The 23,571-nt window shown below is 29.0% G+C and overlaps 1 protein-coding gene across 1 annotated transcript; it reads right to left on the reverse strand.

Annotated features, from left to right (window-relative positions):
* Window positions 1-1,599: 1,599 nt before the first annotated feature.
* Window positions 1,600-9,356, reverse strand: LOC120089910 (GDSL esterase/lipase At5g55050). The gene is made up of 5 exons (XM_039047351.1): window positions 9,071-9,356; window positions 6,347-6,492; window positions 4,837-5,070; window positions 3,029-3,278; window positions 1,600-1,873 (listed from the first exon to the last, which is right to left on the reverse strand). The coding sequence occupies exons 1-5, from the start codon at window positions 9,321-9,323 to the stop codon at window positions 1,659-1,661; spliced, it is 1,098 nt and encodes a 365-aa protein (XP_038903279.1). The 5' UTR covers window positions 9,324-9,356; the 3' UTR covers window positions 1,600-1,658.
* Window positions 9,357-23,571: the final 14,215 nt, after the last annotated feature.

Here is a 23,571-nt window from a genome sequence, read left to right on the forward strand (position 1 = left end):
ATCCCACAAGTATGAAGAGTATTAAAAAACTCATGCCACATGAGTTTTAAAGTTCTCTAGATAATAATATTCTTGGTTTTAAAAAGTGGAATCATGTGAAATAAACAAGGATATTAAATATCGGTCTTAAATCTCATAGCAATATTTGTGGAACAAATAGGCCTATAGAGAAATAGACATACCCATTCTCGAAATTCAACCCCCGACTTAAAGAATTCAAGTTCCCCGGATGTTAGCTCAATAATCTAGTTTCTTAATATTGATATTTCGTTGACTATTTATGATTAATCTTAAATTTTGACTGAGTTTTTTTTTTAAACAATAATAATAAAGTATTATTTAAAAGACAATAATTGAATATAAAAAACTAAAATGATATAATAATTGAATTATAAGATTTAAAAGAAATAGTGTTCATACAGGCAAATTATTTTAGAGTACAAAAAACTAAATCAGATATCACTGACATATGAACTCTGCACACTCAAACATAGACATATAAACTCAGACATAATAACTCTGCACACCCAAACACAGACATATGAACTTTGACAATACAACTCTGCACCCCAAACACAGAAATCTATATCATCTCAGCACCCCAAACAACTCCTTAGTGTTGGATTTGTGAAGCTCAATTATCCTTGAAAGATATTGAATTGAGCTAAAAAATAAGCCTTCGAGTGTCGCTATCACCTTTAAGGGGATGGTTGGTTGTTTAATTTTATCAATTTTTAACCTTTATTTTTTTTCCCTCATACTTTTGTCATTTTCTCTAGGGGTTGTTTGGCCTCCTAACTTAATGTCCGTGGCTCACTCCATATTTGGTGCTCCAAATATAATAGTGGTATTTCCAACCGTTTATAATCCACAATTATACACAATAATGCTATTTGAAATCTCTCATTGTTACACTGTTTACGATTTTCTACATATCCTCTCTGTCCCTCTTTTCTACCAATTAAAATAGTATGCACCACAAACATGAATTAGTGTAATAGTGACTATAATAATCATGGATCATAATAACCAACTCAACACCCCAAAATACCTCTTATAAATTGCATTTGTTTTGTACTTGTGGATTTAAAACAATGTAATCATCATAAGCTAACTTCTCTAAAGGATTATATTAGATATAGATGCCTTTGTAATGTAATGAGTTAGCTTAATTAATTACATTTGTAAATTGCTCCTTTTTCTTATGTTATTTCACTTTACTAAATTTATATAATAATGTGGTTAACTAAAAATTGCCATTTAAGTTAGCATAAAAGGTTGGAGTTTGAAAGCATGGATGAGCATGTAACATTAAGTGAAAAATGTCAAACAATCAAGCTTTATATTTCAAGTAAAAATTCATTACAAAATATCACATATATAATGACACAAACCACCCATATCTCTTTCAATTACGGTATTCTATGAAGTCGGAAGTTCAAATTCTCAAACCTGACTTATTATACTTAAAAAAAATAAAAAACAAACTAGAACCAAAATTTTCCTCTTTTTTCTTTTTCCTATAAAACAAAGAAATAAGAAACAAGGTAAGGAATTATCCCTAGAACATCATCTCTTAATAATTTTACATTGTGATGCTTTTTTTTTGTCCTAGCTAGTGGGTTCTTGAATAATGCATATGAATGTGGTATTAATTTTCAAAGAGCAATGAGTTGGTTGACATTGAGTGGGTATGTAAATGGACCATCAAAGATATAATTAGCAAACATGTAATGGGCTTGTTGTGTAGGATGATAGAGATCCCAAAAGAGATGGTTGTTTCTATTTGGGCAAAATGTTGCAATTGGTAAACAAGGAACATCTGCTTTCAAATTCCCAAGCCCACAGCAAGCACTTTTAATCTCTGTGAACCCTGTTTTTTTGTCACAAACATAACAAACATATATACACTTTAGATATATAATACCATTTTTGTTATGAATACAAATTATATGAAAACTAAACTCAAGCTACTCGTATTCGAATCTATTCAATAAAATTTAAAACTCATCAAAACTCAAAGGTGAAAATATAGTATCGTGAAATTTAAGAATTATATAGATATTAAACTCAAAATTCATAAGTAAAAATATAATATTTTAAAATTTGAGGACCAAATCAAAATATATAGGGTCAAAAGATTATTCTCTCTTTTTTTTTTTAATATTTTATTGTTTGTATTCTATCTGACCAAAATTAATTATTTTTAGGAAAGGTTATCTTTTTTATCTCCAAGTTTCAAATTATTACACTTTCACGATTGTGTTTTAAGTTTTGTTTCTATTTGTTTCTTAGTATATTTGCACTTTTAACCTTCCTACCCACTTTTAGTCTTGGATGCTAATATTTGTTAATGAATTTAAATTTTGAAACCATGGAACTAAACTCAAAACTTAGAAGTAAAAGTGAAACCGTTTAAAATTTAAAGATCAAATGGAAACGAACTAAACTCAAAACCTAGAGACTCAAAGGGTGCCTTATTTCTCCTTATTTGTACCTGACATTAACGCGTATTTGCTAAAACCATTTGATTTTTAAAAATTAAACAAAATTTTCCTCAATTTCTTGTAACTTTTTGCTAAGTAAAAGAGTCAAATTCTTAACCAAATTCCAAAACCAGAAAGAACTTTAAAAAAAAAAAAAAAAAAAACTATTTTTTTTTTTTAATTCTCAAAACTTGACTTGATTTTTGAAAACATTTGTATAAAATAGATAACAAATCAAAAAATTCAAAGAAGGAATGGATGTCTATATGCTTAATTTAAAAAAAAAACTAAAAACCAAAAACCAAGGCCCCACTTGGTAACCATTTTGTTTTTGAAAATTAAGTTTATGGACACTACTTCCACAAAAAGTTATTTTTATTTTTGGAATTTGGTTAAGAATTCAACCATTATTAAAGTAAGAAACATGGATGAGATAGACTTAATTTTTTTTAAAAAAAAATAAAAAAATAAAATAATTACCAAAGGTGATTTGATAGAGAAGGTTGCAAATAAAAATAGAAAAAATAGAGAGTGGAATTTACCAAAAGAAGAAGGTGAACGAAGGAAGTTGGACATGACTTGATATACATCAAAGTAGGAGTATGAAATGTCTTTGAGCTCCATTTTTAGTGTTTGGAGCATTGATTTTAGAGCAATGTTGTAAATTGCTGCCCAATTATTGACTTCCTCATCGCATTCTCCTCCTTTGCTTCTCTTCCTTTGTGATGGTGCGCACCCCACTGGCCCAATTCCACCCACCACATATTTTCTTGCTCCATACCCATACAATCTCTGCCATTCATTCCATCAAAACTTACATTATTCTTTCATTTCTATGCTTCTAATTCTATCTAACTATTCATTCTTTTGGTTGCTTCTTATCTTCTAAAGTTTCATCATCTTATATTTGGTTAATTGATTTTCAATAATCGTGACGTGAACTCTTAAAATTAAGATTAAAGTGTGAATTTGGTTTCTATGATTTTATGAAAGTTAGTGGACTATTTACCATGATTTTATTAAAATATAGAGACTATTTAGTATTTTTTAGGGTTTATTAAATTATAAGGACTAAACTCTGACTTTTAAAACCATCATAAAGATAAAATTTTAACTTTCTCCAATTATAGGGATCGATCAATTTTGCAATTTAATATAAAATTAATTTTAATAGTGATGAAAAGGTAGTGGAAATTAATTAATTATAGCTTACGATCGAAAAGTGAGTATCGAATGAAAAATCAAAGTTAAAAGAATAAATTTTGAAACTAAGAGACCAAATGGAAATAAAACTAAGCGTTAAAAATAAAAATGTGATATTTTGAAATTTAGGGATAAAAATGTATATTTTAATTTTCAATTGTTTAATGTTGTTTACCATGTTTTGTATATTATACTTCTTTCAAATGCTATATGAATATTTCTTGAAAATAATTAACTATTTCTCATAAAGTAGATAAGAAAAAAAATGTGTCATAATCTTGAAACTTACTGTTGAGAAATGTTAAAATTACATATTAATAAACTTTATATGAAATAGTATTTAGTGAATAATGGGCATAAATTTAGAAGAGAAAAAAAATAAAAATTTATAATTATTTCTTCAAAATTATATGTAATAGGTAGAATATCAATTTTTTTTTTGGATGACCTTTTTCCTCTAAATTTCCTTCTCATTCACTTAATATATCCTCAACAAACTTTAACATCCACCACTAATGAGTAAATAAATTAATAAATGATTGAAAATAATAGACTAAATTTAAGAAACATCCTAATTGCAAATCAATTAAAACTTTAAGGTCTATAATTCCATTAGGTTAAAACATAAATCAACTTCAAAACTTTTTTAATACTGGATTTCTTTCTGTCTCATCAGAGTGAAACGAGGGCCATTCAAATCTTATCTTAATCTTAATTTCCTTTTATCACAATAATTGTTTCGTTGACTAGAAAAAGGAAAATCTCTAATTCACATAAACACATTAATTATTTTTAAATGTTACCATATGAATTAACTTATTTACAAATATAATAAAATCATTAATATTTAAAAATATAACTAATAAATTTGTTATTTAAAACAATATCCTATAATCAAAATTTAAAATGTAAATGTCGATGAAAATATCGAAACCATGAAAATTTCAGTAGAAATATTAATAAGATGTCGATTTCGATAGATATTTTTCAAAAAAAATAAAAAACAAAAATTAAGAAATAAATTTAAATGAGTAAATATTGATTTCGATAGATATCGAACTTCGTATAGATGTCGAATCTATAGGAATGTAAAAATATCGAACCTATAATTAAAACCACAAATAAATAAATAAATATTATATTATACCTTAAGCTGCGACTTGAGAGTGGAGGCCATCGAGTCCACGTATTGCTGTGGGGAGTACTTATTACGCAGATCGGACGACTCATGATAGCCGAAGATGTCATTACTTCCAATCACAACCGTAAATAGAGATTTAGATAGGTGTTCTGCTGCTCCAGGGGATCCCAGCTCTCCTACCAGAGTTTTGTAGACCAACGAATAAAACTCAATTTGTTGGTCCATTGCCACCGATTGCTTCTAAATAAATTAACAAAATAAATTAAATTATCTTCTATTATATTTATATTTATACATATGTTGAATATATAAATTACTAACAAAACACATAATTACTTATTATACAAAATATGCTCTGTTTTCAAATAATTTAGATCCCGTTTATAACAATTTTTATTTAGTTTGATGTTTTTACCTTTTTTTTGAAGGAAATATTTGGAATTTTTTAATCCATTTAAAAAAAAAACCAAAATTTGAAAACTAAAGAAATTAGGTTTGAAAAGAAATTTTTTTATGGATAAGAAAAAATATCAAACTATTTTCAAAAATAGCAAAAAAAAAAAAAAAAAAACTGATAGACACTAATAGACTTCTATCAATATCTATCAATGATAGATTTTTATCAATTTCTATCACGGATAGATATTGATTGACTTCTATCAACCTCTAGCAGTCTAATATAGAAACTGAAAGTCTATCATCCTCTGTCAAAGAAGATTAAAATTTTGTTATTTTGTGTAAATACTTTTCCTTATTTTTCTATTTTAAAAATATCTCTTTTAAAAATTTGATTTTTATTTTTGAAATTTGAAAATATGCAAATCATTTTAAAAAATGAAGAGGAAAAATGCTTAAATTTTAAAAACAAAAAATCAAGAACAAATTGATTACCAATCAGGATCATAGTTTTAAAAAACATGAGTAAAAAGTGAGGAAAAAAATCCTTATGAATGAAAATAGTGTTTATAAACTTAATTTTGCAAAAAGAAAAAAAATAAAAAATAAAATAATTACTAACTAGACTTTAATTTTTAAGCTTTAGTTTTTAAAAATTAAATTTATAGACATTAATATTATCTATAAGTTTCTTTTATTTATTTTCAATAATATTAAAAAGATAAGTCAAATTTTCAAAGAAAAAAATTAGTTTTCAAACAAGAAAACTTTTACAAATAGAAAAAAATGTCAAACCATTTACAAAAATAGCAAAAAAAATACTGACACTAATAGAATTCTATCAATGTCTAACACATCATATCAATGATAGATTTCTATCACTAATAGATACTGATAGACGGTATCATCATCTATCAAATAATATTAAATTTTACTATTTTATGTAAATAGTTCTCCATATTATTCTATTTTCAAAAATCTCCATTTCACTTATTTTCATTTTAAAATTTAACTAAGAAAAATAAAAAATCAAGTGTTTATTTTAAATTTAAAAAACATAAAACTAAATACAAATAAATTTAAATTTCTGTTCAAATAGTTTTGTAGGAAGAGTACTTACAAAAAGCTTATTTGTTTCATTAAAAATTCCGGCTCCTCCAGAAGCGAAGCTAACGCCTGTTTTAAACGGTGTCGTATTGGTAACCTTTCTAAACTTGGAAATGAGAGACAAATATGGTGGTGAAGTCGGCAACCCCACCTTCTCGGCTGCCAATATTTCATTTATTAATATCAAATTCAAAATTTCAAAACAAATATGAGAGCAAAAAATTTATCTTCATATAAATTATTTTGTTTCATTATTTTATCAACAAATATACTAATCCATAAATACAAGGCCCAACCTTAGACTAATTGGAATACCATTAATCAGAGTTGTCGATCTATAAAATATTAATAGATATAACACAATTTAAAATAATTTATAAATACAATAAAATTTAAATTAGTTCTTGAAGTTTATAGAAGACAGAGTCTATCATTAATAAATTGTTATATTTGATTCTTCAAAACTATTATTATACATTTAACTATAAACTCTTTTCCCTTTTCTTTTAATTTTTTTTTTTTTTACAATGTCAAGATGAAAGATCGAAATACCTGATCTCGAGCTATGCTCCTTTTCTACACTTAATTATGAGGTTTAAAATGCTACTTGTTTTAATATTATCCTTAACCAATTTGTTTCCTAAAAAAGTATGGTTGAGGTGTTAAAAAAACTCGATGACCCCAAAAAAAACCAATCAACCAAACTCAACCCGTTCGGTTTGAGATGGGTTATAAACTCTTCTGGGTTGGGTTGAGTTCAAATAAATGAAAATTTTATGGTTTGAGTTGGTTCGGTTCATAGATCACTTAAAATAACTCAAACCAACCCGAACTTATTATTAACTTTAAATAATTTTTTTTTGCATTTTGAAAAAAGATTATACATTATATAAATTGAATTTGAGTCGTTAATCTTAATTCATTTATGAAAATAGTTATTATCGATTTTTTATATATTAATATTTTACTTCATTTTATAACAAAAATTTAAATAAATGATCTGATCGAACCAACCCAACCTAAATATTTTATGATTGAATTGGGTTGGGTTCATTTTTTAATGAAGGTTATTTAGATGGAAGAAATTTACAACACGAACAATTAAGTTGAATCTAAAAAATCTTTCAACTCAATTAAATCCAATCCATGAGCATCGGTATGAACCTTAGAATGAACACTCATATTTCTCAATAATCTTTGAAATAAATGTCAGCATCACACGTTCCTTCCATAAATGGGCTGGCCACGTGTGATCCTATGTGGCCATATCTAAAGATGCTGTATTTTTTTGGGTTTAAATGTACATATAATGGACAATTCTCCCTAGATAAAGAGACAGTTCTCCTAATAAACAAATTTAAAGCCGAAATTTTCTTGTAATAAATTTATAGTATCGTTCAAAAGATAAAAGTAGAAAAAAAGTTCAATGGAAAGCAATATATAAAACTTGCTTTGCAGGTCAGGCGTGAACATGTCAAATAGATTATAAAATTTCGTTTAGATAAAGTAAACATAATTAATCAATCGTAATATAAAAAATAAGCTATTTAAATAAATTTTCAGATGATTAGTTAACAATATTTTGTGAATTATGAATAATATTAGAAAAATCCATTATGATTATAGTAATTTGATTGTAGAGTAGTAAACATGTCTCATTATCATGTTATTCAGAAGAATAGAATTAAATATATGGTCCAAATGAGTGTAACTCAAATCAACATAAAGTTTATATTATAAATTTTAAAGTCAGAGGTTTAATTGATTCCTCCCACTCATATATTAAAAAAATAATAAAAAAAATAAAAATAAACAAGTAAATTCAACTTATTTGTTAATTTACCATAGTTAATACAAAATTTTAAATTCTCGCTTGTTTTTTTATTAAAGAAAAAGTGACATATGTCGACTTAAGCATGATTTAGTTAATATAATACTATTTATCTTTTTTTATATATAATTTTTAAAATACTCTTTTTTCTATAGTAGCAGATTATTAGATATCATTCATACTCATATTTTTTTAAAGGAAAAAAAACTATATAGTAAAGATGTTGAAATGGCATAATCTTTTTTTAAAGGACTGGAATGTCATACTTTTCTTTTTCTGAAAGGACTGATGGCATAATTTAATTGGTCAACATTTCAATAACTTTTTTTAATAAGTATAAATACCAAATTTCTATTTGAAAATGATATTCTACCCAATATAACATGAAAACGAAAAATGAAGGGAAAAAAAAAATTAAAATCCAAATGTATGTTGATATATATAACAAAAATGATTTTCAATTTTAAACTTTTAAAAATGACAGGCAGAGAAAATATATTTTTATACTTTAGGTCCTTCTAAGTTCTCTCATCTCTTTGTTAAATAATCGATCAACCAAAAAATTTAAGTTGATGGATTACAATAAATTTCATACACTTGTGGACTTGAAAATTTGTTAAAGATCTTGACAAGTGAAATTCAATATTAATGGGAAGAGAAAACGACTTTAAATAGTTAAAAAGAAAAAAAATTCAAAACCTCGTGCTTTGTTACAATGTTAGGTAAACATAGATTCCATCTTAAAATCAATTAACAGTAAAAGAAGTAAATTTATATATCTTATAAAGATGGTGAAGTCGTCGCTTCATTTATTATATGTGAGATCCTCAACATCAATGCTAAATCATGAATATCATATGAACAGTTTTAACGGAATCGTAGATTAGGGTTTAAGTGAGGAGTTACCAACATAATCCGCAGCATTCTTGCCATTAGAGAACCTTCCGGTGGGCTTTTTGGTGGGAAAATCAAGTCCATTGTGGGGAAAGTTGGCTTTGGCTAGTGAAAGCTTCAAGTGGTTGTTGTTTCCAACATCCACTAATGAATCACCAAACACATAGATTGCAGGAACTAAGGCAGAATTTGAAACCCTAAACAAATAAATTGAGAATATAAGGAAGAAGAGGGAGCTGAAGGATGAGGGTTTTTGAGAGCCCATTTTTGTAGTCTTCTTTTGGTTTCCTTAATGGAATGTAAAGAGAATTTATAGAGACAAAGAGGAAAGAGATGGGAATTTCAATTTAGTGTGAAAACTGGAAAGAAGAGTGTACTGAGCAACTTTCTTTGGGACCCATTTGGGGAATTGTGCCTTTCATATTTTGATTTATTAGTCATTCTTCTTCCTTTTCTTTTTGGGACTAAGTTGGTCCACTACGCGTTTATTGGAATTTCTACTCAAAATTTCATGATTATGAGTATTCCAATTACAATGATTATTCATTTCAATAATGGAATTAAAATTATTTTTTTTTTCTTGTGTAGTGTTGAGAATCAACCGTAAATTTGTAAAACGGTAAATCAAACTTTGTTTTTTACACTTCGACTATCAGATTAGTATTCAGTTTTGTGATTGATGGTAAGGCTGTAGTGACAAACCAAATTTTAGAACTTCATCCATATTTGAATTTTAAGGAATTATATAAGGTAATTTCAATTTGTAGCATTTTTAGGAATAATAACCAAGTGTATAACATCATTTAAATTAAAAAATTACAAATATATATAAGTCTATCAATGATAGACTTCTATCATTGATAGGCTCCCAAATCTATTAACGATAGACTTCTATCGTTGATAGACTCCCAAATCTATTAACAATAGACTTCTATCGTTGATAGACTCTTAGTAGTGGTATGGTCTATCACGGATAGACTCCTACCAATAATATGGTCTATCACTTATAGACTATTTAAATTTGGCCATATTTACAATTTTTTTTTACATTATATTATATATGCTAATACTTTGGGTTTAATGTCTATATTTGCATTTATCCTATATATATATATACACACACATATATAATAGTTTAAAAAACTTCCTTCCATTTTTATTATTTTCACATATATGTTCATGTTTATATACAAATACTTTTTAAATTTTACGTGCATTTAGTAACTATTTGGTTATTCAATTTTAGTTTTTGAAAATTAAGTCAAATAAACATCACTTTCACATCAATTTTTTTTTTGCTTTGTTATTTACTATAATGACTTTACCATTATTTTGAAACAACATTCGAGTCGGTATAAGTTTAATTATTAGTTTTTAAAATTATGACTAATAAATATCTAAGCTTTTAATTTTAACTCTAATGTGTCCCTTAAACATTAGGTAAACTTTCAATTTAGTATCTAAAAATCTCACTAAATATTAAAAAATTTAAAAATTTAATGGTTGTATTAGACAAACAATTATTTTTATTTCTAATCGAATCTCATAATTTCAATTTTGTAGCCAATGGTTACTTTATTTTTTTTTTAGAAGCCAGGTACTACATATTAGACACGCTAATCATGTCAGTGATCTAGTATATATTTTTTAAAGTTTAAGAACTATATATGACACAAATTCTGACATTAATGTGCAAAAATTTTAACCTTATATAAAGTTGTGCCTTCTAACATGAAATTCTGAATCTTCTATGTAGTTATACTCGTTTTGGTAATATTATATGATTTGAATATTATATAGATATATTTAAAATTATATAGATTTACTCTAATGCATGCTCCATGATAAAGACTAATCTTTCACCTTTTGATCCTGAGATATATTTAAAATTATATTTATATGAACTTGTGATCTGACAAAAAATTTTGGATCCACCACTATCGATACGAGGTAGTTTGAGGTGAAAAACCAAAAGATGGGTTAACTATTTTTGCTTGGTGAAGTCAATGCTCTTGAATTTGACTTATCTCTCTCGGGTTCTTTTACACTCCTACCAAATTTTGGGCAAATGAAGTCCACACAAGCCTTGAGTCTATGGTTTCAAAATTTGACTTTATGGTTAAAATTCACCCATAACATATGTCCTAATATCTATTTATTTCCCATCATCTCCAATAATCTGCCATTAGAAATGGAGTAATGGAAGAGTGGAAGTAATTTGCAAATATTATAAGCTTTTCTTAAAATGACATTTAAAATCCACGTGAAGGTCATGTTTGCAAAAGCTTGTTTGTCGTAGTGGTGTTAAAATAATAATACCAAAGCTAACTTTAAAGACAGCAAAAGATGGGTCAAAATGGAACATGGGATAGTGCTACGGTCGTGATAGGTTGGTCAGTTAACCCTTTATCATTTTTAACTGTTGTTTGGAATGCTAAGTTAAGTTCATGTATCAATAGAGTTTATATGTATGTGTTTAGAGTGTTAAGTTGAGCTGAGTTCATATTAAAGACAGAAGTCAAATTAAAATGTGAAAGTAATCTATAAGAATGAGTCAATAACAAAATTTGTAACTAACTCTTCATTCTCACATATATAAAGCTCCATATCCTAAATAATGAGCTCGAGAGAATGATTAAGAGAAAAGAATACTTAGCTTTAGTTTTGTCTTTCATACTTCATCCCCTGAATAAGATTTGCTCCCTCCTTCGTATTGGATGTAGACTTTGTTGTCGAACTACTATAAATCATCTCTTTCTACTATTCTCTCTTCATCTTCATCTACATACAAAAATAATCTTCAAATGAAAACATAACTATCACTACAAGAATTATGGGCTTTAATGTCACCGACATTAAAGATAGTGTTATTAAATCTCTTTAATGTCGGTTTTAAACCAACATTAAAGACAACCAACACTAAATGGCTTTAATAACACTGTCTTTAATGTGGGTTGTTAACTGAAGCTCAGAATCTACTGAAGCCCTTTAAACCGACATTGAAGTCCAGAATCTATGTCCGTTTTTTCAATTATTGTCCATTTTTTTAAAATTCCGTTGTCGAATCCATTTTTAATATCGGTCAAAAAGTTAAAAATAACATTATATGTCTCATGTTGGGTCAGAAAATGTCCGTCACTGTTTTTTATTAAAAAATATAAAAAATTTTGCATGGCAAACTATCAATATTTGTCTTCCACTTATGAATTCACTGAACTCAAACCTAAAATATAACAATAAATAGAACAATAAACTCTACCACAAAACTAAATACAAAGTTACTTCTAATGAAGCACACTTCTATAATAATTTATCCACAAACAAGAATTAATATTTCCAATCCACTACATATACTCATCAAATATGAAATAAATACACTAATCACCAACATTTGTATATCAATAATACACTTTCATAGAACAATAATTATAATTATCAACCACCTCTATAATAATCATTTCTCTCATTCACAAATATCAATTAGTACTTCCATGAATACTTACACCAAGTACCCCATAAACACAACAATATTATACAAATATATTTCTAACTTTCAAAGAATCAAAGAAGAACACTGAGAGAGAAAGAGGGTTTGAACTTACCAGAAACGAGACTGATCTGAATTGATTGAAGTCTAATACCCCTCACAACTAAAAAACGTGTAAATGTGATCAACGTGCTACGTGGTTTTACTAGCAGCACAACCAAAATAATCCCATTAGTTCACATGTCAAATGTATCTGGTGTAATTTTCTTTTACATAAATAATCGATTTTCATGATAGTTATTTTTCTTGAATTTTTTTTTATTAATAAGTTATATATATATATTTAATAAACTATAGATAGCACTCTATTTTATTGGTTTTTTCTTAAGTACAGATGTAATGCTGGGAGTTTTGAGAAATAGAGTTTAGAGTATACTTTTGAATCATGCATTTTCTTTTAACTTAAACAATCATTTTGCAAATTTGTACATGTTTCGTCTAGTTAAGTCAGACAAAATTATATTAGATTCATTGGAATAAAATAAATTTGGATTCATATTGTACATAAAATATTCTAAAAAAAATTATACAAAAATGCTTCAACTCAGTTATATGATACAAAAAAAAAAAAAAAAAAAGGACTTTACACATTTATAGTTTAAATAAATAGGTATAATTATACAAATTTCTAAACTTCCTTATTTTTTACATGAATAGCCTAATGGGTTATTTTTTTACACAAAAGTCTGACCCAGTTTAACTTTTTCAGCCCTCCTTACTACTCACTTTAAATACATACATACATACATGTTGGGAATGTTCTAGAACTCGCAATTCGTGTTAAATATTCTATTTATCAATAATAATAAGTTATTGATTTTGTATCCTATTATGAAAATCTAATAAATATATCCATGACTATAGTCTGAATACTTTAACTTTATGTAGTGACATAAACAGTATCAAGTTAACATTATATAGCCTAAATGGTTTAATAAGTATATGGATGAAATTAGGTATCTTATCCTGATAACACTATTGGATGCGGCCAACCTTTTAGTTGTTACAAGAAGTTGTAAAGTGCTACAAATGATGTGATTCACAGATTGTTCATGTTGAGACATGTGAGTAGGGGCATCCTATGCAATGAGTTTTCATATAGACAGGACCACGAAAATAGTCACTTTTCTTTATTAACATCTGTTTACTGTTAAAACTGACTATTTCATTTATTAAGTAACTTAGATTAACTCGATCTTAATCCTAAGCTAGCTATGAACTTCTGTTTATTCGGGATTATCCTTTGATTTGCAAACGGTGAGAGTAGTCCAACAACATTGCTCAATAAGCCTCCCATTTTGGGGATAAGACCGGATGAATAGCTGGGGACATAGCCCTGCAAGATGGAATTCACTCCTACCCGATTAGGGTTAGCAGATAAGTTGTTCTCTTAAGTTCTGATTCCAAGTCTTGAACAATCGGGGCCCCGCTTTCTCATGATGGAGAAAGGATTTGATTCATAAGTATTATGAATAAAAATTGTTCATTAGAGGATCAGTGGGAACTTAAGAAACAACATGTATTCACAAGGGTAAAACAATTATCTTGACCCAGCTGTGATTGTGCGCAACCTGTGAAGGATCAACTTATTGATTATGGTTATATTAAATGGACATAATATATCTACAGTGAGGGGAGTTCAACTATGAGCTATAGTGGAGTGTCCCATTAGTTAATGAATGGGGGTTAATTTGGTCTAATGAGTTTATCGATTAATCTCGGATCGTTGGAGCCCATGATCTGATGGTCCACGAGGTCCCCCTACTAGCTTGTAAATGGATAAGCTTTAGAGTAGCTTGATAAGTTAATTTGAAACGTTCAAATTAGAATTAAACGAAATAGGAGAATTTATATTTAAATATGATTTAAAAATATGAAGATGGATTTGTGTGAAAATTAATTTAATATTTGATATTAAATTAATAAGAATTATTTAAATAATTATTTATTAATTTTATTAGAAAATTAATTTTATAAAATTAATAATATTTTCAGTTTTGAAATCATTTGATTTTGAAAAAAAATGAAAAAATTACAAAAATAACACAAAATGGAAAAATCAGTTTTTCCATTACTCATCTTCTACTTGCTCATACAAACACCACTTCCCTTGGCTTCAATTACTCCAAACATGAGCTGCAACTCATGTAGTGATCTTTTTTGTATGTTCACCTGTAATAAATAAAGAAGATTGGAGTGGAATTGAGGCATGCATTCAAAGAGATTTTACTGAAAATTTCGGGTTGAAGAAAGTGTTCTTCAAACAAGCTGGTGCAGTGAGTTTCTCCCTGGTTTTCCATTGCTTCAAGCTGTTCTTGAGTCCTACAACTCGTTCTAAAACTCCAAGAGGATAGTGGGGAAGATCTTGAGGTGGTTTACGGTGAGTTTTGAAGAAGACAAATGATGTTGATCAAGATCTTGTAGAGTTCTACAAAGGTATGACTACAAACCCTCTTATTTTAGATGAGCATACTTTAGTTTCTGCCAAAATTAATGAATTTGAATGCTTATTGATCCTTGTTGCTTCTGCTGCATGTTGATATACTCTTACAATACATACATACATACATACATACTTACATACATACATACATACATACATACATACATACATATATATATGTGTGTGTGTGTGTGTATGTATGTATATATATACCAAAAAATGTAAGTGAAGTTTCTTATGGTTTCAAAATCACAAGTAGTAAAGCATAAAGTTTCTCCAAAAATTCAAAAATTGTTGCTATCCTAAATGAAAGTAAGAATCGACAAGTTTCGAAAGAGAAAACAAGTCGTATTTAATATATACAACATTATATATTTGAATTTTATAGAAATAAACTAGGGTATATTTGATAAATACATGAATAAGACAATTATACCATATATTGTCCTATATACCATACAATATATGCGATGTATATTTACATTTTCGAGTATATTTGTAAACGCGCTAGAAGATAAACTATGATATATGCAATTTATATTTACATTTTTCAGTATATTACCAATATATTCGACATATACTTGAGATTTCAATAGAGAGGTGATCAATTTCCGATTAGGAATATAGAAAAAAATAAATGAAATTTTCTAAAATGAAAGAAATATTAATTTAAAATATGTTGCATTAAATGGATATCAATCGGAATTAATAAATAAAAAACAAAATCAAAATTTGAAAATGATGTTGATAAGAAAAAGAAATATTTTAAAAATTTATTGATGAGAGATAATATAATTAACAATATTTAAAAAAATGAAATCTTTATATAATTAATAGTAAATTTGGAAACGATAAAGTTTTTTATTTAAAATGTTATGAAATTAAAATATGAGAGAGAATAACAAAAGATTAAGATTGTCCTAAAATGTTATAAAATTTAGTTACGAAATATTACTAAATTTTAGTGCATTTGTGAAATATTAGTCCTATAGTACATTAATTCCCTAAAAGAATTATATATGATAGGACCCAAATGTAATAGACTGGCCCATGATTTCTTATTGTTATTTGTTTTAAATGTGATGAGTATTTAATGGAAAATTCTTTAGATCAAAAGGGTATTTTCAGTTATTTTAAGGCTAAGGTACTATAAAGCATATTTTTTAAAAAAGTTGTTCCGAAAATATTATGGATATTAATTGGAGAGGGATGCAATATTTTTAGTGATATACAAAGTTGTGAGAAAATAATACCAAAAAATAAGTTGAAATTTCATTTTTTTTTTTAATGTATTTTGGGCGTTTAGACGTTATAGGATCCTCTTAGATACTTCTTATAGCTTGGAAGCTTCAAAGTGCTCTTTTGAGCTCTATTTATTTCTATTTCTCGTCCTAACAATCGAATCCGATAATATAAGAGACAATAAATTAGTGAAAGCACTAATTTTAATTAAAAAAATAGTTAAAACGAAACCATAGAAATAACACATTTTGCGTGTTATTTAGATTAATTCAAAGTTTGATTTCTAAATTTCGTAGTTTATGAAATGGAAGTATGGTTTAGAGAACTTTTTATTTAATATTGAGGTTTTAGTATAAGATGAAAACTTGTATGGATATCTTCCAAAGTATGAAATGATATTGTGAGATCGATCTCAAATAACATAAGAATAAAGAATTTATGCGTACTATGAAATATTTAAATCATTAAAGAAGTCAAGTTTATGTTTCAATAAATGTCTTTGAATAAAGAAGGAAAAATTTCATACTAAAAGTCTAATGCTTCCGCTTTGGTATTTATATGGAGAATGAAATGCAATTATTTTTTACTACTCTTAATTGGACCTAAATAATAATCTTGAGCCTACTCAACAAAAGGATATATAATTGTGTTACATTCTTAATTAAAGAATGTAACACAATTTAAGATATGTTCACTACTAGCAGGTTAAAAAGCTCTTATATCGATAACTGTCACTTGTAGTACTTTTTTAATTATACAATTGAAGTTTATGTTTATAACATTTTTGTTGTGATGAAATCATAAATTTAAAATCTTGTCCCTAGGTTTTCTTGACAAGAGTTCTTTTTTCTTTACAACAACAAAAAGATTTAGTTGATAAAGAAAATTTTGAATTTTTCTTATGATCATTAATTATTTGTTGTGTATGATTATTGAAAGTTGAATTGTGATTTATATTTGTGATGAAAGTTGTGTTGATTCTTAATTGGTATAAGAAAATGAACCAAATTGTGATTAAAAGTAAGTTTTTACTCAAGTGGGAAGATTATTAAAATTATTTTAAAAATTAATAATTTGTATGAAATTAAAGAGCAAATTAAATTTGATCTATTCAACCGGTACGTGGAGTAATCTTAATTATGAGCTCCAATATAATGGTGTGGTCTATTGAGTCTATAAACCAAATCGTTGATTCAAGGGGGTTATGGAAAATCTTAAGTATCAACTTATAAATACAAGACTATGGTCCCAATAAACTATATGTTTCTCGAGCCTCTTGTTCCCCACCTACTAATGAGGATTGCATATATTTGGTTTGAGTTGAAAAGTTGAAGAAGACCATGGACCAAATATTTTGATCAATCTATTTAATCATTTTATAAGGTAATTTGAATACTCTTATAAATTTTGGTTTTCTTCCAGGCTTAGATCTTTTGGTCCATGCAAAATCAAATATTGTTATATTAAAAAATTACGTTTTGAGATTAACACCACAACTGGCACCCGATTGGCACTAGATTTAGAGTGCGTGTCTAGGTCAAATCCACGTCAAGTAAATTGTATACATACTACATAATTTATGTTCTAATTGTGTACAATGTCTATAGATTCATTTATTTACTCGTTGACATAGTACACGATTTACCTAAATGATACATGATTTGACATGATACACGATTTACCTAAATGATACATGCTTTAACTAAATCATATATTTGTCCATGGTTTGTCTACTCTATTTTTTTTAATAATTAAGTTCACCCAATTTTTGTCATTATTTACTTAAATTACATTTTTTTTTCCCAAAATATTCTGATTTTTGGTTTTAACTAATTTTCCAAGCTTCACTTGACATAAATTAATAATTATTCTAGAAATTCCAACCTAAACTTAGTTTTTGATGAAGACTTTATACATTTGTAAACTCAAGTTTTTTTTTATATATATATTTTTTAAATTTAAGATCAACTCAGAATTTTGATTCTTTGGATGGTTGAATTTTTTTTTTTTAAACAAAAATTGTGAGATGGGGATCGAACCTCCAATCTTTAAGAAGGAGATTATAACAATTTTTGTTGAGCTAAGCTCTCTTTGGCCTTTAGATGGTTGAATTAAAGAAATAGTTTTCTGAAAAAAATAGAACTATTTTCAAATAAAGGAAAATGAGCTCACTTATTTATAAATATAGCAAAATGTCATTATTTATTAGTGATAAACCGTGATAGACATCTATCAGTGTCAGTGATAGAAGTCTATCACGGTCTTTTACTATCGACAGTGACATTTTACTATACCTAAAAATATTTTCAGCAGTTTTACCATTTAAACAATTATCCAAAAAAATATGTTGAACTTATAATTAAATTTGATAATGCTTAATTATAATCATAATTTTATAGTAAACGTTGATTAACCTAAATGGTCGATTAACTAAAATTATTGAAACTTTAAGCATGTCGATCAATCAAAGTTCTTGAGGCGCAGACTCTTTGTAAAGGGCTTGCTGAATCATTGACTTCTATATTGCAATTCATACAGGTCGAATTTGTCTGTCTAGAGATGGTCAAGTTAATAAAAAGGAATGGGTTAGATCTAACCAAAGTTTCCTTTTTTGTTGAAGATTTGAAAGACTTGGTGCAGTTTTTGGGGATTTTTTTTCCCACATTCGTGTTGGGGATGATGCCCTAAACTCTCGTATTCTTTAGTTTGTAAACACAGTTTTGAACAAATGCTTTTGATGTATAATATATGATATTTTCTTCACTTTTATCTATGAGCATTGAATGTTTTATTTGCTTTACCACAAACCAATAAACTAAGATCTCTGGTTGTCGTTTGTAACTTAAGCATGTATGTGGAGACATACAAATGAATCATATCTTAAGTGATAACCAAAATGGTCTGTAGTATATGGATATAGGAGGGAAACCTTATCCTCATAACGCTACGAATGCGGCCAGCTTTGTAGAATAATTACAAGTATTGTGACTTACTACAGATGGTCTGATCCTGATCATTCATGTAGGGACATGCGAGCGGGCGTCCTATACAAAGAGTTTGTATAAGACCGGACCATGAAGTGTTATAATCTCGTTATATAACTGAAGGAAATCGAACTCGATATTTCCATGAGCAGTGGAAATTAGATCATTCCAAATTACAATCATGAATGAACATTACAAATTAAAGTCGTACACAAAACATACAGTTATGCAATCAATATAGAAATTACAACATGAACAATCAAATAAACAAGGAGAATGCTATAAACGTTTGTCGACTCGTCTCCATGCTCCTTGCTCACGAACGCTTGAACACAAAACCTCGAACGTCCAACAAACACGCCACAACACTGCACGAACACTTCACGCTCGTCTTTAGCGATCGCCTTCGGTCACGAACACCTTAGAAACACGAACGACCTCCATAGAACCTCGACGGTGTCGAGTTGAGTATGATACACCAAGAAGGTTACCTTGGTATTCTCGGTGTGAGAATCCAGAGGGTGGACTCTGTGTGGACTTGGTATGAGGTAGACGAAGGAGGATGAACAATCGTATACACGATTGGGCAAGTGGGAGAAGAAAGAGAGCTATCGTATAGGTCAATGTCCAATCATTTAGCTAAGCTAAGCGATCATCTAGCAAAAGCTAAGCGATCGTTTAGCTCATCGTTAGTACGTGTCTGTCGCCTGTAAACACTACAACGATCGTCTACCCTTTTTCAAGCTGTCATTTAGTAAATTTTTATTTACTTGACAACTTTTGTGAGATGTTTTTTTCGAGAGAAAAACTCAAAATCATTTTTGCAAAATTTTCAAAAAACTTTTAAAATTAGTAAAACAATTTTTCTTTTATCTCACGATTACATGAACCACCAATAACCTCCCACTCAATTGGTTATTAGAGAAAAAAATTTATTATCCAATAATTAATATTATTATAAATATAAATGATAACCAACTTCATACTAATTTATAACTATAGTTTTAATATTTCATCTCATGAAACATATAAACCATAGTCCTTTTTCTATTCCATGGTACTTAATATAAATCTCATTTACATTAATCCTCCACTAGATGTATCTCATACATCATACCGATTATATCATATATAATCAAAATATTTCTTGTTAATTTGAACATTTCAATCAACACCAAGAACTGATCCTCAACTGAATCCATTGAGCTATCAAGGGAACTTTATGGACCTGTAGCTTGAAGCTCCAATGGTACGTGAATAACTGACTAAACTCTTTAGTCACGGGATCACCATCCGTTAACTGCCAGACCTCCACTAAAGATCGATAGTTGAACTCTCCTTACCACAATATATATTATGTGTCCATCTTAACTAATCAGAAGTACGATAACCCTTCACAGATCGCTCGTAAGTACAGCTGGGCCAAATAACCGTTATGCCCTTGTAGTTACATCTAACTCCTTTAAGTACAACTGATCCCTCTAATGAACATAAGTCATAGTTTCTACTATGACTTGAGTCCTCTCTTCCAAAGAGAAGCTGTGACCACTATGTTCAAGCCTCGGAATCAGCCCTTAAGGGAGTAATCCTCTACTTATCCCTGCTTCGAGAAAGGAGTGAATTCCATCTTGTGGATTGAGTTCCAGCTCCCAGATCAACAAGTCCCAAAAAGGTAGGCATGTTGAGTTGGCAATTTGGCCACTCTCACCCATACTAATCAAAGGGCCGCCCTCAAAGGTAGAAGTTCCCAAACACTTAGGATGAGGTCGTGTCACCTATGGCTGTTTAGGCGAGATGTAAGTCTCTAGTATCAACGACATTATATACAGAGTCTAGTCATCTGGTGGTCCAGGTCTTATACAAATTCTTGTATAAGAAAACCCCGCTCGCACGTCTCGACATGAATGGTCAGGAATCTACCATCTGTAGTAGTTTAAACACTTGCAAACCTCTACAAAGCGGGTCGTATCCGTAGTATCACCGGATCAGGTATCCCACCTTAATCCTTATACTACAGACTTATTAGGTTATCAATTAAGGCATGATCTACTGTATATCACATATACATACTGAAGTTCACATAAGGTAAACCAAGGAGCTTTGTTTAATTGATATGAGTAAATGCCAGAATTAAAATAACAACTATTTTATTCATTAGACAATGTGTATCTTTACAAAAACAACGAGACTCCAGGAGAATTAGGACACCAATCCCAACAATAACGTCATTTATGACAAAGATTTACTTCACTAGGATGATCATAGGTAACATGACCTCAATCCTGAGTGAGTTGGGAACTCCTGCTTTTGAGGGTGGTCATTTGATTTTCATGGGTGGAGTGGCCAGATCGCCACTCAAAACTTACCACTTTAGGATTTCGTCTGATTTGGGAGCTAGGAACTCAGCTACACAAGATGAAATTCACTCTTTCCTCGAAGCAGGGGGTAAGTAGATAGATTGTTCCTTAAGGCTAATTTCGGGACTTGAACGATGTGGTGCCACCACCTTTCATGGCTCGAGAGGTGTCCACACATAGTGGGACTATGTTGTATTGTTCATTAGAGGGATCAGTGGTACTTAAGGAGTTAGATGTAATTATAGGGGCAAAACGGTAAATTGGACCAGCTGTACTTACGAGTATCTGTGAAGGGTTATCGTACTGTTGATTGGTTATATCCCATGGACACAGAAATATATCTGTGGTGAGAAGAGTGCAGTTGTTGGTCTTTAGTGGAATGTCTGATAGTTAATGGATGGTGGATCTTGCGGTTAAAGAGTTTAGTCAGCTATTCACGTACTGTTGGAGCTTTGAGCCATAGATCCATAAGGTCCCCTTGGTAGCTCAATGGATTCAAGTTGAGAAGAAGTTTTTAAGTTAATTTGAAATGTTCAAATTGACAAGAGGGAGTTCAATTATATATGATATGATTGAACTGGTTAATTATATATGATATGATTGACATTATGCATGAGATATATTATTTGGAGGAAAATGATATAAATATGATTTATATCTAGTGGAGGAGAAATGACTATGGTTCATATGTTGCATTTGATGTGATATTAAACCATAGGTTAATGAATATAATATGATTATATTTATTAATTAATTTGGACAATTATAAGATAATTGTGCCGAAATTTTCTCCGTAACCGTGTGATAGTGGGAGGTTTCATTTAGTTTTCATAACTGAAGAATAAAATGAAAATCGTTTTCATAACTAAAGAATAAAATGAAAATCGTTTTCATTTTGCAAAGAGATCGGTCATTCGCTCACTTTGGTGTATACAGCCTATCACATAGAAAACCGAGAGCCTACACGATAGCTCAACGTTTCTACACGATCGTATACACGTGCGTAGCTTACTAAACAATCACATAAGATTACGATCGTCTAGCTTTTTTTTCCTAAACGATCACACGCCCAAGAGTCTACTAAACGATCATCTATACAATCATTTCCTATTTACTAAACGATCGTGTACCTCTTCCTAAACGATCAAGCATCGTTTATACGATAGACATCAGCCTTCTCCCACTTGCTTGGTCGGGGTATACAATCTTCCTTTCCTCCTTCCCTCTGCCAAATCCAACAGAGCCCACACTTCCTGGATTCTCACACTGAGAATACTGAGGGTTCTAAGTGGTGGTGTCCTCCTCGTTGCTGTGTTTGTGTACAGGCCGTTCGTAGGTAGACGACCGTAATTTGGTGAACGACTGAAGTGGACGTTCTTAGCGAGAGCGAGAGGAGTAGTCTTTGTATGAGAACGAGTTCTAAGGTGAAGAAGGGTTCTTCAATTGGTACGTTTCTTGTTCTCTTGTTGTTTAAGTTTCAAAGCATGCCAGTAATTTGTTGTATATTGCATAACTGTTCAGTTAGATTGTGAATGCAGTAATTCTGTCACAATGAGTTTGGAACGATCTCGCTTCTGCTTAGAGGTACTCTTTGATAAGAGTTCCTTCAGTTTGGTGTTCTCACAATGTTTTCTCACCACCTAGTAACAAATGCCTTGTTGAATGAGAGAATTTCTGATGCTCTACTTTTGACTTACCCTGAATAGTTTTTCTTCCTTATATCTGTAGTTTCTTTTGCTACCTAATCTAAAAAAAAGAAAAAAAAAAAACCATAATTATTGATTAACTCATTAATTAATTTCAGTTACTGATTTTTTCAAAAAAAAAAAAAAAGTCAATATAATTAACCTACGTTAACATAAGCATAACTATAGGTGCCATTTAGTTTTCCTATATTTTTAATATGTAATATATATTTACAATTACTCCTATTTAAAAGT

The sequence above is a fragment of the Benincasa hispida genome, chromosome 11 (assembly GCF_009727055.1).
Source record: "Benincasa hispida cultivar B227 chromosome 11, ASM972705v1, whole genome shotgun sequence".
In the NCBI taxonomy this organism is placed as follows: Eukaryota; Viridiplantae; Streptophyta; class Magnoliopsida; order Cucurbitales; family Cucurbitaceae; genus Benincasa; species Benincasa hispida.

Coding starts and splice junctions, on each gene's coding strand:
- LOC120089910 (XM_039047351.1), bottom strand. CDS start 9,323: ATGGGCTCTCAAAAACCCTCATCCTTCAGCTCCCTCTTCTTCCTTATA. Junction 5,071..6,346: donor ATGAAACAAATAAGCTTTTT/GTAAGTACTCTT, acceptor TAATTTATTTAG/AAGCAATCGGTGGCAATGGA. Junction 1,874..3,028: donor TCGTTCACCTTCTTCTTTTG/GTAAATTCCACT, acceptor ACAAAAAAACAG/GGTTCACAGAGATTAAAAGT.